Source organism: Lygodium microphyllum, chromosome 15, assembly GCF_053477565.2.
Source record: "Lygodium microphyllum isolate KBCC chromosome 15, Lygodium_microphyllum_v1.1.10, whole genome shotgun sequence".
Classification (NCBI taxonomy): Eukaryota; Viridiplantae; Streptophyta; class Polypodiopsida; order Schizaeales; family Lygodiaceae; genus Lygodium; species Lygodium microphyllum.
Window position 1 is genome coordinate 145,998,077 of NC_141149.1, and position 15,697 is coordinate 146,013,773.

The following is a 15,697-nucleotide window of genomic DNA, read 5'->3' on the forward strand; positions in this document are numbered from 1 at the left end:
GTGCAAGAACACGCCTCTTCACTTTTGGTGGAAGTGATTCAATATAGCCAGATGACATCCTTTCCAGATTCTTAAGCTTTCCCTTGAGCACGTTGGCTAATGCAGCACGATCAGTAGGACTGAGACTAGGAACGGAAGGAAGGGCGACCCCAAGCTCTGCCATGGAATAGGCAGCGGGGGGGGTGTATATTATCCTCCTAGCTCATGGCGAAGACAAAGGCAACGATGGAGCTTTGCACAGACACAAAACCCCTTCCCTGCCCGGTCTGCAACACAACAGCAGTGCTCTAATATTGCTGGATCATAACCGGTCTGCAGCACAACAGCAGTGCTCTAATATTGTTGGATCAGAGCATTACAGAGGTAAACTACAAGAAGTTTGAGCATCTTGTGACCTGCAAGGACAGAATTGACATGATAAACATCAATTGATGTAAAAGCATAATGTTTGATGGCAAAACAGACGGAATGTTACCATCCTCTAAGAATGGGAGCCATGAAAAGAAGGGCATTGCTTCCCCTGCGCAGTGACAGACCTTTAGGCCACCCCCCAGTCCAGGAATAACGCTCTACCTTAAAGTCAAATCGACGGTACCAATCAAGGAGGAGGCCAAAGACAAGCCAGGTGAGATGACTTTCTTGGGAGCATGCAGGTGGTGGATAGCCACATGACAAGAACTTGACTTTACAAACAGTGTGTCTCTACTATTCATGGAGTTCTGATAGCATAATGGCTTTCATTGATGACTTTAGCTGAATGACTTGGGTGTATTTCATGCAGCATAAAAGTGAAGCCTTTGAAAGATTTTTGGAGTTTAACGCTATGGTTGAAAAACAATTTGGTTGTTACATAAAATGCTTGAGGTCTAATAATGGAGGAGAGTACATGTCATATGAATTTTCAGATTTTTTGAAAGATCATGGAATCAAAAGACAGGTGACATGCAGGTACACACCTCAGCAGAATGGTGTGGCAGAAAAGAAGAACAATGTCATTGCAGAGATTGCTAGGGCAATGATGAACCAAATGAATATACCATTGACATATTGGGCAGAGGCAATGCATACTGCAGTACATATCATGAATAGGACACCTACAGCATTGACTCATCATGTATCACCATATGAGAAGATGTATGGTAGGACACCCACTATTGCCTACTTCAGGGTTTTTGGATGTGTTTGCTATGTTCATGTTCCTAATGATTTGAGGAAGAAGATGGAGCCAAAGGCTATAAAATGCATCTTTCTTGGATATCCTGATGAGAAGGGTTACGAATGCTATGATCCAGTGACTAAGGAAGTTTACATTAGCAAGGATGTCAGATTCAGTGAGTATGAATCATGGTACAAGCCCAAGATTGCAATGGACTTGGATCCTTATGAGAGTAGTGATGATGATACTCATGGGAAGAAAATTTCAGCAAAAGGTAAGCTTGGAAATCAGCACTTAGAAGATATGTCTAGACCTCAGGAGAATGCAAAAAGCAATGGCAGATATAGTCTATGGAGTGGCAGGTTGAGGAGTTCACAAAAGAGTGCGGAAATTGCAAAAGGCAAGAGGCCTATGGCTGAAAGTTCAGAGGATGAATCTATCGATGATGAGTATGGCATTCCTCATGTAAAAACTCCAGGTACTAGGAGTGCAAGAAAATATGTGCCACCACATGCAAGAGCAGTTCAGACTCCAAGTAGTGCACCTCACTTGAGGAGACCAAAAAGGGTTAGATATCCTGTTGATAGATTGGCATATAATGGGTTCATGAAGATGCATTATACTTATATGGTTTCTTATGTATAGCATGTGGAACCTACTTGCTTTGAGAAAGCAGTGGAAAGCAAAGAATTGAGAAAGCTACGGATGAGGAGATGGATGCATTGAAGAAAAACAAGACTTGGGATTTAGTGTAGTTACCTCAAGGAAAGAAATCAATTGGTTGCAAATGGATGTACAAAGTCAAGTGCAAATCGGATGATTCTCTAGAAAGGTATAAAGCAAGGTTGGTTGCAAAGGGCTATGCACAAACACATGGATTGGATTATGAGAAGACATTCAGTCCAGTGGCAAAGATGACTACAGTGAGATCAATGATTGCTTTGGCTTCTATATGTGACTGGAGATTGTATCAAATGGATGTGAAAAATGCATTTTTGAATGGGAATTTTGAAGAGGAAGTGTACACGGATCAGCTTGAAGGGTATGTGAATCCTAAATACCCGCATTATGTATGCAAGTTGAACAAGGCATTGTATGGACTAAAGCAAGCACCAAAGGCTTGGTGTGAGAGAGTGTGAGAGGATTAGTAGATTCTTATGCAGCATGGGATTTCAGTAGAGCATGGCTGATTACTCACTCTATGTGAGACATACAGAGGATGGCATGGTTGTGGTTGTCATCTATGTTGATGACCTCATTATTACAGGTACACCTGAGAGGGAGATTGCTAAAGTTAAGCATGGTCTTCATAAGGAATTTGACATAAAGGAACTTGGTCTGTTGAGATATTTTTTGGGCATTGAGGTCATTGATACACCTCATGGTATTTGGTTAGTACAAAGACAATATTCCTTGGAGATGTTGGAGAAGTATGGCATGACAGGATGTAAGCCGATGGATGCTCCCTTGGATCAGAACATCAAAATATGTGGAAGATGTGACTATGTTTAGAAAGATGGTTGGTAGTCTTATGTACTTAACCATTACAAGGCCAAATTTGAGTTATGCTGTTGGATTGATCAGCTAATTTATGCAAAGACCATGTAAATCACATTTGGATGCAATGAGGAGAGTTCTAAGGTATGTGAAGAAGTCAACTGGATTTAGCTTGTTCTATGAGAAGGGAATAAAGCCTACCTTGTTTGAGTATACTGATGCAAACTGGGCAGGTAATTTTATGGATAGGAGGTCCACCAGTGGTTATGCATTTTCATTTGGATCAGCCATGGTAAGTTGGAGCAACAAAAAGCAACCTACAGTTGCTTTATCAAGTACAGAAGCCGAGTATCGAGGTATTGCATTGGTAGCATGCGAGCAGACATGGCTAAGATTGGTTTTATGTGACATGGGGATTGAAATTGATAGTGGAGTCATCATATATTGTGACAACATTAGCAGCATTATGTTGGAAAAGAACTCAGTCTACCATGTCAGGACAAAACACATAGAAGTGTACTATCACTTCGTTAGATAGAAGATCATTGATGAAAAGATTGACTTGGTCCATGTCAAAACAAATGACCAAGTTGCTGATATCTTTAACAAAGCATTAGGTAAAGATAAATTTGAGTATTTTAGGAGTGCACTTGGAGTATTACCTTTGGAAGCTCATTCTGAGCTTGAGGAGAAGTGTTGAGAAATAAGGCAAAAGCCTAAGTTTTATCCATGGTTACATTAAGTGTGTGTGAGAGACTTGTAAGAAAAGATTGAAGAGAAAATAGAATGTTAAGAATAATGAAGGGGAGGAGAGCATGTAGCTCCTGACCTCTACTTGCTCCATCCTTGTCTCCCTCTACCAGAAGTTTTATCACCCCCCCCCCCCCACTTCTTTAGCTTGACGAGGAGAGGGTGATTTCCTCCAGCTTTCCCTTCCCGTTTAAGAGGGAACAACTTTTTCCTCTTAGTGGTGACAAGATGTTGTTTAAAGTTTCTTTCTTAGACATTATGTATATTTTAGTTCATATCTTCATCCAAGGCATCCAAATAACATGATTGTAAAAGAATGCTTGGTCAAATGAACAATTCCCCTACCGAATGCATTGTCCAAGTGACACCGTTGCATATCATTTTGCACGAGCATGATCACTCATTGCCTCTTGCGTAACTCCAATGCATTGGCATTCTATTCTTGTAAACATGCATTTGTGCGCATTTATCCCTCTTTAGTCTTTTGGAGTGGTTGACATTGGATCCACCATATTCATGTCATTGCACATGCTAGTCTCTAAGGCAATCTCCCTTGCTTGTTTAGCTTCACTAGCTTGCTTTTCGCGCGCTTTTTTGCCTCTCCGTATACTCACCATATTTGCTTCATATACCCTTAGTCTATTCCTTTGTCATCGACACCTACTAGTGGTAGGGATAGCTTGCTTATTTTGTGAAAGCCTTTGGATCTAATCACTCATCTCCCATCCATTACTTAATTGACCACCATTCCCAATTTTTAAAACAAACACTTTTTTTTTTTACAAAAAACAAACTAACAAACAAAAGTTAACTATGGTTCCATCTGCCTTTGCAAGACTTGGTAGACCACTGGGTAGCCAATGTCCACCCTTTGTTCAATGCCCTAGCCTCTTTGGAGTAACCACTTGGACTCCCTTGGTAAGATAAACATTGCCTTTGTAGTCTTGGCAGGCTACTAGACAGCCACTATGCATCCTTTGTCCAATGCCCTAACTACTTTGGGGTGGGACGTCTTGGGGTGAAACCAACACCAAAAACAAAAGCACGCAAAACTTCTAGTTGATCTTCCTTTCTAGATTAGCTTTTGGACCTAAGAGGGGTTTATTGAGCTAAAATAAGCATTATATGCTGAATTAGCCTCTTAAACAGCCCCAAAAATGCTTAATTAATGAAAATCCTAAAATAATGCACGGTTCGAGAGAGTTTTAAAATGGTGCACAGTACAAGGTCCCAAAACTTTCTATAAATAGGTAGGTTGCCCTCCATTCAGCCCAATCTCATTTTTGCGAGTTTCAGGCTCTCTAACTTCGCTACCCACACTCCATTTGCAGAGAACATCTTAGTTGAAGCTATCAATTATTGTCTACATCACTCTAGCGCCTATTTCTATTAGCAAGATCGTCAACTCATATATGAGTCTGTGCATGCTAGATCGGCTAGACATTTTAGTCCATATTTAAGGCATTATTTAAGTGATTTTTTACGTGGCATTTGTGGTATTATATGCCAATCGGCCAGCATTAAATGTTGATCGACCAACTACCATATTTGGCATATTTTGGGCCAATTTATTCAAGGGTTTCTCCTCCTCTCCATTCAATTATCATCATTCTTCAAGGGGCCTTGTTGGAGAGAGGAGCCAGTGCCAATGCCCACGCAACCAGTGACTCACTGTTGTACGCGTCATTCTCGTGTTTGGTGTATGAATTCCATTTTCTTTGCAATATTCTTTTGTTTTCTTTCTCTTCTATCTTGTGTTCAATAGTTTATTTCAGCACATACTTCCGTTGTTGCACCACTTCTGACATGGTATCAGAGTGCAGGATCTAGATTCCTGCCTACGATTTTTCTACTGATTACAAGTCTTTCTTCCCCCTACTGATCAAGCCTACGTTTTTCAAACTAGCAACTTGCATTTTCAGCCTCCACCTGGATTCCAGACTGCAATCGTCACTTTGTTGCATTAAATGCTCCCTCAGCTTGCATTTTATATTTTCTGCCCCTAACCATGGCTAGTGGAAGCATAGAGATAATAATTGAATGGGGAGGAGGAGCCCCTAAATAAATAGACCCAAAATATGCCAAATATGGCAGCTCTAGTCGGTCAACATGCCACAAATGGCACGCAAAAAATCACTAAAATAATGCCTACAATACGGACTAAAATGCCTGGCCCATCTAGCATGCACAAACTCACACATGAGCTAACAATCCTGCTAACACCCTCTCTCAAATCCTGGATGATCTGATATAATACAATGATACAATGAGAATGACTCATCACAGTCCATATACAACATAGAACCACCACAATAGAACCATGGATAACCAAGCAATGGGTGATCAAGCCACCACAAAGGTGCCTCAGAGAGAATCTAATGTCGATATCGATTGTGCCACTTCCTGAAAATAGAGAAGAGTCGTAACAAATCTCTATGTCTCTCAACAATGTCTCGCACTAGCATACAAGACCATCCTATCAAAAATACCTCTGAACGTATGTGACCATGGATTCCTTGCCTTTGGCCAAAACTATCAAAGTGTCCCCTCGTGTGAGCTTGGACTAGGAGCTAATCCTGCTTTCTGTCAAAGAAATAGCCCACATATCACTAGATGTCAATCCCAACTCCAAGATCTGAATCTACCAAACTTCAGTCGATGCATCAAGGATGTCCCTCTCTAGAACCTGTGTACCTGTATACCTATATAGATGAGGCTCACCTACCCCATTCCACCACCCTCTCACACTCCCTCTCTGGCACTAGAGAGTCGTAAGGGATGACCAAATCACCTCAACTAGAAAGCAACAAAGGAAGGGGCATGCCCTTCCCTTGGTCTAATACAATAGAATGATACAATGAGAATGACTCGTTACAATCTATACAACATAGAACCACCAGAGGAAAACCATGGATACCCAAGCAGTGGGTGATCAAGCCACCACCAAGGTGCCTCGGCGGAGAAAACCTGGTGTCGATGTCAATCATACCAATTCCTGAAAATAGAGAAGAGTCATAACAGATCTCTATGTCTCTCAACAGTGTCTCGCAGTAGCATACAAGACTGTCCTATCAAAAATGCCTTTGAACATATGTGACCATGGATTCCCTGCCTTTGGCCAAGACCACCAAAGTGTCCCCTCATGTGACCTCGGACTAGGAGCCAATCCTACTTTCTGTCAAAAAAACAACCCATCATAAACCTGGATATTAATCCCAACTCCAAGATCTGAACCTGCTAAACTTCAATCGATGCATTAGGGACGTCCCTCTCTGGAACTTGTGCACCTATATACATGTATAGATGAGGCTCGTCTAACCATTGTACCACCCTCTCACACTTCCTATTGGGCACTAGAGAGTCGTGAGAGATGACCGCATCAACTCGACTAGAAAGCAACAACAGAAGGAGCAGTCAAGTCCCTTCCCTCGATCTAAAGAAGTGGATCCTGCCGAGCCTTGGACTTCCCCTTAGCCGAAGGATCGGAGTCGGAGTCTGAGCAAGAGGAAGACTCGGCAAAGGAGTCCACATCTCACTTCTTCGTCTTCTCCTTCTTCTTCCGTGAGGCTGCTAACTCCTTGTAGTCCTTCCACAAGTGTCCCTTCTTACCACAGTGATAACACTAGGCCTTCCACTTCTTCCTATCACCCCTCTCTAAAGCTGTAAAGGCATCACTGGAAACTCCATAACAAGACGGAAGCCTCCCCTCTGAATGCAAAGATTCCAACCTCCTTGCTAATTTACATTATTTCCAGCCAAGCAACTATTGTTGATTGTTGCACTGCTGTCGTACAGCCTGTCCACATTAGCAAACTATTGCGTTCCCAGGCCCCAACTGCCACCTAGCATTAACGACCTTATTCTAGCTATCACCATCAGTCTGCGCCTGCATTTAATGTGCAAGCAGCTGCCACATCCTAAGCTGCCTGCGTTTACTATGCAAATTGTTACCACGTCATCAACTGAATCTGCATTTGCAGTTTTCTCTCTCTCTTCTACCTAATCCAACATCACTATTGCTATGTTTGTTGCTGTCCAACACTCCAAGGCTGTTTCCAGATCTATTAAAAGTGCAACACACTCTCCCGCTCATCACCTCTACCTGAATCCTCGAGATACCAGAGATTTGTTAGCAAGATTGACAGCTCATGTGTGATTCTGTGCATGCCTGTTAGGGCTGCGCACATTATCCGTATTTCACACATTATTGTTGTGATTTATTAGAGGCATTTTAGGCATTTTATGCCAGTTGGCCAGCATTGATGTATTTGGCATATTTATTGCCTATGTATAGTGGAACTTCTCCTCCTCAATCATCATCATCATTTAGCAAGTGGACTTCCTCTTCGAGAGAGGAGCTGGTGCCAATGCCCATGCAGCTAGTGACTCATTCTTGTATGCGATTGTCTCATGTTTGGTATATGGATTCCATTTCCCAAGCACATCTCTAAGTTCTCTTCTTTTGCAATGTTCTTCTATGTTCTCTCTTTCTTTCTCCTTTGTTTTATGTTTAGCAATTTATTTTGGCACTTGTCTATGCTTCCATTGCTGCACCACTTTTGACATGGTATTAGATTGCAGGATCTAAGTTCTTGCTATTGGTTTTTCTGTTGATTTCAGACCTTCACCTTTCTTTTGCTGATCAGGCAACTATTTGCTTGTTGCTCCCCATCGTGCTGATTTCCATCGGATTCTTCTACGTTTGCTGCATTTATGCACGTTAGTTGACGTCAGCCCCAACTAGACTTGCATTTACAGGCTGTGACCCTATTGCTCCATCTGGCAACTCTTGTGTTGCTGTCACCTGCTGATTTTTATCCAATTTTCCTGCATTTGACAGTTCTCTACTACTACTGGGCGACATCTTGTGACTGTTTTTTCTTGCAAATTTTGGTGCTAACAGCATTGTGTTAATGTGATCAATGAATACTATGTGTGAACTCTATTTTTGTGCAATCTGTGCTCTTGGTGCGGCTGCACTCTCTCTATGTATATCTTCTCTTTTCTATCTTCTCTTCTTATCCTCTCCATATGGCTCCTTCATGCACTTCTACAAATGATAAGTTTACATAGACCGAACTATCTAACATGGAGTGCTATCATGAAAGCCTAATTTGTGTAGAAGCAAATCTAGTACATTGTTTGTGGAGCTAATCCACATCCTCAAAGTCCTTTTCCACTTCCCAAAGATTTTGATGAGGACAACCATGAGGAAGCTGTGCTTACATGGGATACAGATGATGCGTGTATCTATTCTGCTCTTCTTCGATGTATTTCTAAAGGTCTACCGCCAGTTACCTCCTGCAGAACATCTTCCGAAGTCTAGTCGAAGCTTCAGATGTTGTACGAGGCATCTTCCACCATGCATGCAATGACCCTGCAAAACATCTTCCGAAGTCTGGTCGAAGCTTCAGATGTTGTACGAGGCATCTTCCACCATGCATGCAATGACCCTTTATGGACAACTTCAGCAGATGAAGTTTGAGTCTAAGGACACCGTTCAGTCATTTCTACTTTGTGGTACACAGATACAAGACTAGCTTCAACATCTGCAATCTGCCCTTCCAGAGGCACATCTAGTGGGAACGGTACTATACAAGCTTCCCCTTGATTTTGATGGAGTGGCAAATTCTTTGAGGGCACAAACTTCATCTATACCTATAAGTTTAACACATATGTCCTCAATACTACTTGAGCATAAGGCATCTTTGCATTTACAAAGGAGGCTTCCATCTCATTATGGAGGTTCCAATGAGGCCTTTACAACTTCAAAGAGGGGCGTAAAGAAGAATAAGTCGAAGGCCTCGTATTATCACTATGGTAAGTACTAAGAAGGGTCATTTGCAAAAGGACGACAAGGAATTAGCAACCTCACAAAAGAAGAAGGAGAAGAAGAGGAATGAGAACTCCTTGAACGAGTCATTCTCTTCCTTACACTCGACTCCAATCCTCCGGCCAAGAAGAAGTCCAAGGCATAGAAGTGATCCACTTCTTCAGGTCGAGGGACGCGCTTGGTTGCCCCTTCCTTTGCTACCTACTAGTCCAAGTAATGCGGTCGTCACTCACAACTCTCTTGTGCTAGAGAAAGAGTGTGGCAGAGTGGTAAGATGGGGTTGGTGAACCTCGACTATGTACGTATACAGGTACACAGGTTCCAGAGAAGGACGTCCCTGATGCATCGAATGAAGTCTAGCAGGATCAAATCTTGGAGCTAGGATTGATATCCAAGTTCATGATGGGCTGGTCTTTGACAAAGAGCGGACTTGGCTCCTAGTCTTGAGATCACATGAGGGGACACTTTGGTAGTCTAGCCAAAGGTGAGAAACCCATGGTCACATATGTTCAAAGGCATTTTTTTCAAGATGGTCTTGTATGCTATTGCAAGACATTGATGACAAACACAGAGACATGCTATAGTTTTCCTCTATTTTCAGAAGCTGGCACGATCAACATCAACCTCGAGTTCTCTCTACGGCACCTTGGTGGTGGCTTTGAACACCCACTTCTTGGGTATCCATGGATCTACTTTGGTGGTTCTATGTTGTATGGACTATGATGAGTCATTATCATTGTATCATTGTATTGTATCAAATCACCCATGATCTAAGAGAGAGTGTTAGCAGAATTGTCAACTCATGTTTGAGTCTATGTATGCCTATCAGGGTTAGGCACATTATCCTTGTTTTAGGCATTATTGTTGTGATTTATTGGTGGCATTTTAAGCATTTTATGCCAATTGGCTGACCAGCCGCTATATTTCGCATATTTATTGCCTATTTATCGTGAGGCTCCTCCTCCTCAATCATCATCATCATTTAGCAGGTTGACTTTCTGTTGGAAAGAGGAACCAATACTAGTGCCCCCACAACCAATGACTCATTCTTGTATACGACTGTCTCATGCTTGGTATATGGATTCCATTACCCAAGCACATCTTTGAGTTCTCTTCTTTTGCAGTGTTCTTCTAGGTTCTCTCTTTCTTTCTCCTCTGTCTTGTCTTTAGCAGTTTATTTCAGCACTTGCCTATGCTTCCATTGCTGCACTACTTCTAACAAGTTTAGGGTACAATTTTCATTCTCTGCATGGTTTGTTTGTTGCATAAGCATTATATATTTAGTATTCAATCATTCATTTAAATTTTCACTATCACATGTTGGAGAAGGCCCGGTTTTTTATGCTAGAGCATCGAGGATTTTCTCACTCCCTTTTGGGGGGAGGCAATCTCTACCACAGAGCATATACGTAACACATCTTTGACTACAACTTTGAGGAATATGACTCCATATCAAGAGTTTTTCGACAAGAAGACATCCGTCAACCATTTTCACCTCTTCGGATATGCAATGCCTGCATCCATCTCAACAAGAAAGATGAGCAAACTAGATGCTAATTCCAAAATGCACATATTTGTTGGTTACGGTCCGGTAACCAACAGGTCCCCCAGAACCCCAAGATAGTGGTGAGCCGAGATGTTTACTTTGATGAGGCTATGGCCTCCAATTCTCCCTCCAATGGTGCTTCTTCTTCAAGTGGATCTTCTTTGACTCTACTCCCCCTCAAGCGTCAATGCCATTGTTACCTTCCAAGATTCCATTCAGTACCTCTACTTCGTCTTTGACTCCTCCTTTGCTTGCCCCACCTTTACTAGCTCCTCCTTCTACGAGTATTCCTACTCCAACCACAACCCCTCGAGTTTCTTCACAAGCTATTAAGCCATTAAAGAGAAGCCCTCCTTCCCCAATGAGGGGGAGCCTCTTTCCTATACAAGTGCATCTACGAGTATTCCTACTCCAATCACATCCCCTCAAGTTTCTTCAGAAGGTATTAAGCCATTAAGGAGAAGCCTTCCTTCCCTAATGAGGGGGAGCCTCTTTCCCATACAAGTGCATCATAGGCTCCAAAGGCCTCTAGACCTCCCTGGTAGGAGGAAAAGCCCTACGATATTCCATCATCATTCTAGAAGCTTATGTAGGATTGACATTCTTTCTCGAGACACTTGTAGGCTCACAACAATCGATTGGGATACAACCACTATAGGGGCATTCACTTTGTGTGAATTTACACTCATGAATCAAATCTTGGAGGATAGAGAGCCTACTACCATTGAGGAGGCTCTGGCACAAGATGTTTGGCACCGCACATAGAAGGAGCTCGATATGATATTCCATGGTCATTCTAGAAGCTTATGCAAGATTGATATTCTTTCCTGAGACACTAGTAGACCCACAATAATCAGCCACGATACAAGCACAATAGGGGCATTCACTTAGTGTGAATTACACCCTCATGACTAGAATCTTAGAGGATAGAGATCCTACACACTACTACCATTGAGGAGGCTCATGTCAAGTGAAGTCAAGCAAGCAAAAAGTGATTGGTGTGAAGTGGGTCTATAAGCCTAAGTGCACAAAGCTACACTTGTTGCAAAGGGTTTTGCTCAAAGAGCAAGGCTGGGCTACTCAAAGACTTCCACTCCAAAGGTCCACAAGTCTACTATTCAAGCTATCTTAGATCTTGCAATCCGCTATCATTGGTACATTTATCAAATGGACATGAAGTCCACTTCTTGAATGGCGTCTTACAAGAAGAGATTTATGTTGATCAAACTCCAGCCTTTTCTGTGCCTAGAAAAGAGGACCATGTCTATCACTTCCTAAAGGCTCTTTACGGCCTAAAGCAAGCTCGCAACGCTTGATACCAATATATTGTTAGGTCCTTTCTTCAAACTAGTTTCCAAAGATCAAACCAACCCCCTAACATTTACTGTCAGTTGGAGGGTCAAGAGTATGCCTTGGTCATCCTTTATATGCATGATTGATGATGATTATGAGTCCTCCATTTCTTTCTTGAATTGAAGATCTATCAATTAGCTCAAGGTATTTTCATTTCTTGGCACATGTACATATCCAAGCTTCTCTCAAAGTTTGGTATGAATACATGTAAATACATTTCATGTCCCATGGACCCAAAGTCGCCCCCTTTTGGGGGCAGCTACTATAAATAGCAGCCCACTCCTTAGCCCAAACATTCTCTTGTATGCAGCCAACATTCTCTCCATTCAGCCTGTCATCGTCTCCAGCCTGATCCAGTGCCCTCACTGATGTCTTGGGCACCAGAAAGGATCCCCTCAGTTTCACCTCGCTCTCCATTGAGGCCTGCGCCTATGTTGCCAATAACAAATTTGTCAGTGCTAGAAAGGGATGTTAAGGAGAGTGAGCAGGAGATACAAGATTCAGGTGCCTAGGAGGACCCATAGACTTCACAGCAGTTAGACTTCCAGGTCCCCTGATGGTTTGAACTTAGCTACAGCACCAGCAGCAAAAAAAAAAACTTGCTTGTTGTTCTGTGGTCTAGACACTCCTTTATGATTACAACATTTCCCTTAAGTGAGACGAGTGATGAGAGCCATGTTTATTCAAATAGACTCTCATGTCACTGTTTACAAGAAGATTTCCATAGAGATTTTTATTAAACCAACCCAAAGCAAACAAGGTGGCACTATCACGCACAACGACATTGTCCTTCTTTTCTGTGAGAGAGAGAGGGTGAACACTCTTTTTCTTTAATTTTCTAAAATAAACTCTTCTTTTTCGAAAAGCAAAACATTCACACATTTCAAGGCTAATTGGACCACTTAATCGAAGTTAACAATGGGTAATTTTTTTGGGACCTTCACCACCATATCAAGGCACCATTGTATAAGCATATGGCAATGCTAACAAAGAGTACCTTCTTAGCAGGTTGACCGTTCACGCGTGCCAAGCCGGCTCGTATGCTACTTTGCAGGCGCGCTCGACTCACAGTGGGGAATTGTGAAGCGAGCCAAGCATCCAGTCGCATCTTGCCGACCTCAACGCTTCTCACCGAGCCTTCGAACGCCATCTTACTACTAGTAACACTATCATCATCATTATTACTGATGTTGTTGTAATTGCTGTATTTGTCTTGATCATTGTTCTCCTCCTCCACCACCACCTCCTGCTGTTTCCCAACGCAGCGATTGCGCCGGCAATGGCACAAGAGGGCTCCTCCTGCTGCTGCTGCAGCTGCTGGAGAATCACCTAGTTGAACAGTTTGCAGATTTGGAATCGGGATGCACCTCATGCCTTGCGCGCCCGCCCGCACCCTCGTTTTTCCGAACTGCTAAAGCAGTTGCCAGTAGTAGGCTATCAGTAACGTGTGAAGGGCTAGATGAGCCTTTGGCACGTCAGTCGTTAAAGCCCGTTTCATGGTTTCAGACTAGACAGACTGGGGCGGCGGCTTAGGTGGTTGCGGTGATCCTTGTCCGCTTATTAGGGTCTACTCGCACACATGGGACTGACCCCGTCCGTCGTCGTACTCCTAGGGCTCGGAGAGTGGGATTACGCTAGCATCCCCTCAAAAACGGAGTGTAGGCTCTCATTATGCTCCAATTGGTTGCTGCTCTGCAGTTGTGCGCATGAAACCAATAAGATTTTATTTTTTTCCTTTTTCAAATCATGTCATTGACAACTTATATAGACTAGGCCCTTGGGTAATTAGCAAAGTGTCCGTCCATGCACGCTTATGAAGCATTTGTCTGAGAATTAGGCTAGTTGTTACACATTTCCTTGGACAACTATCAAAGAATCAAGGTACATACAATCTGTCTGGACTAACCTTGAGATACCTATTTGCGCCTCACTTGTACAAAAAGAAGAGGTTGGCCTAGTTATTTTGAAGCCCATTCATGCTCTTAGGTGGAGGTTCCATTCCTTTCCGGAGTGCAAAACCTTTTAAATAAACGTGTTGTCATTTAGTGTGTTAGGTGCGAACAGATTTCAAGATGAGGGAGATCCTCTGCCTAGGAGTATTTGGGATCCACAAAATGTGAGGCATATGGCATTATGACACGTGGCTAATGAACACTTCTTTTATGCTAAAATGTGTTCATCCGCATTGATGTGTAAATAGCCCCAATTCTCATTGCATGCATTTTCGGAAAGAAGGCTACCTTCATATTGGCTAGTGGTGCAAACACTCGTTTTGGGCAAGGGGTCAAGTCCACCCCAAATTATGATGCTTGAACACAAAATAGTAATACATGTTGGATTTCTTGTAAAAGAGGAACCAAACATTTGTGACTGACTAGATGTTGGTGAATGTGAAGCATTCCTTTTGGAAAATATGATTGCTTGTTTTTACTTTTAAAGACTTCTCGCATTCTAACATGTAACTAGCCTTACTAAAAAGAATAATCCACATCATAAAAACATGCATATTGGGGTGCAAAATATTTGACATCAAACAAACCAATATGAAACTAATTGCCTTTGCAAGGTCACAAGTGGTTGCCATGGTAACCATGAGACGACAAACATGACCTCGCCTGCAACCATTGTTATCAATAATTCTACACAAACTCAATTTTTTCGAAAGCACGATATTTGAGACTGCATCTTCATCTTCTCAAAGCCCACCACTGTTGCCCATTCCAAGAACCAAGTCCTTGGATTTCTTGGAGGGCAATATGGTGAGGATGGGATCTCTAAAGCAATGGATCAAAGAAGTCCCAACTCTCTAATCTTGAGCTCATACCTAGGTCCTTATCAATGGGTTTAGAGGAGAGAGGTTCAATATTCAAAGATCAATGAAATAGGGACATTGCTTGTCCTCTTCTTGTTTTTATTTATAGCAAATGCCATGAGTTCTTTTTTTATTAGACAAATCCACTAGCATTGAAGGTATTGAGTTCTTCATTCCAGAGTTTGATGAACTCCTTGATGTGAAGTTTGTAGATGATGTAGAAGTATATTTAAACAGGGGGTGAGAGCAACTTCAAGGCCTTTTGTTGTAGCCAAGCAAATCTTTAGGAAAGCTTTTATTGGTGGGAACCTAGGGGGCAATAGCTTGGGTCATAGACTAAGGTCTAATGAGAATTTTACATGAGCCATTAATTTCTTGTTATTGGCCCATGCTTAGCAGGATTCCCATCCTAGATTGCTTAAATACACAATGGACTTAGAGAATTTTACAGGAGCCATTTATTTCTCATTATTGGCCCATGCTTAGCAAGATTCCCATCCTAGATTGCTTAAAGACACAATGGACTTAGAAATATTGTTACAGATGATGGAAGCTGATTGCTAGCATGATTTCTTGGTTCATGTGACCACAAAGTGTACCCATGCTATTGATCCACATGATGTCTCAAATATAGAGACCCTTTACCAGGATCTGGATAGAGACTACATAGACTTTACAAGAGATGGGAGAGGTTGAAGGGGATTCAAAGCAAATGAGAAAGAGCAAGAGAGATGCTTTGATGTAGACATG

The 15,697-nt window shown here is 42.2% G+C and overlaps 1 protein-coding gene across 7 annotated transcripts in view; it reads right to left on the minus strand.

The window, feature by feature from the left end:
• Positions 1-13,832, minus strand: part of LOC148025188 (Pseudouridine synthase family protein) — a 174,445-nt gene extending 160,613 nt beyond the window's left edge. For 3 of the 7 annotated variants that reach the window (XM_087694972.1, XM_087694971.1, XM_087694969.1), the window contains exon 1: positions 13,133-13,827. In XM_087694972.1, the coding sequence (XP_087551098.1) occupies positions 13,133-13,507 (375 nt within the window). In that variant the 5' untranslated portion in view covers positions 13,508-13,827. Of the gene's footprint in view, positions 1-13,132 lie in introns of all 7 variants that reach the window. The other 4 variants (XM_087694975.1, XM_087694970.1, XM_087694973.1 and 1 more) reach the window with 4 other exon arrangements.
• Between the last annotated feature and the right edge of the window lie 1,865 nt (positions 13,833-15,697).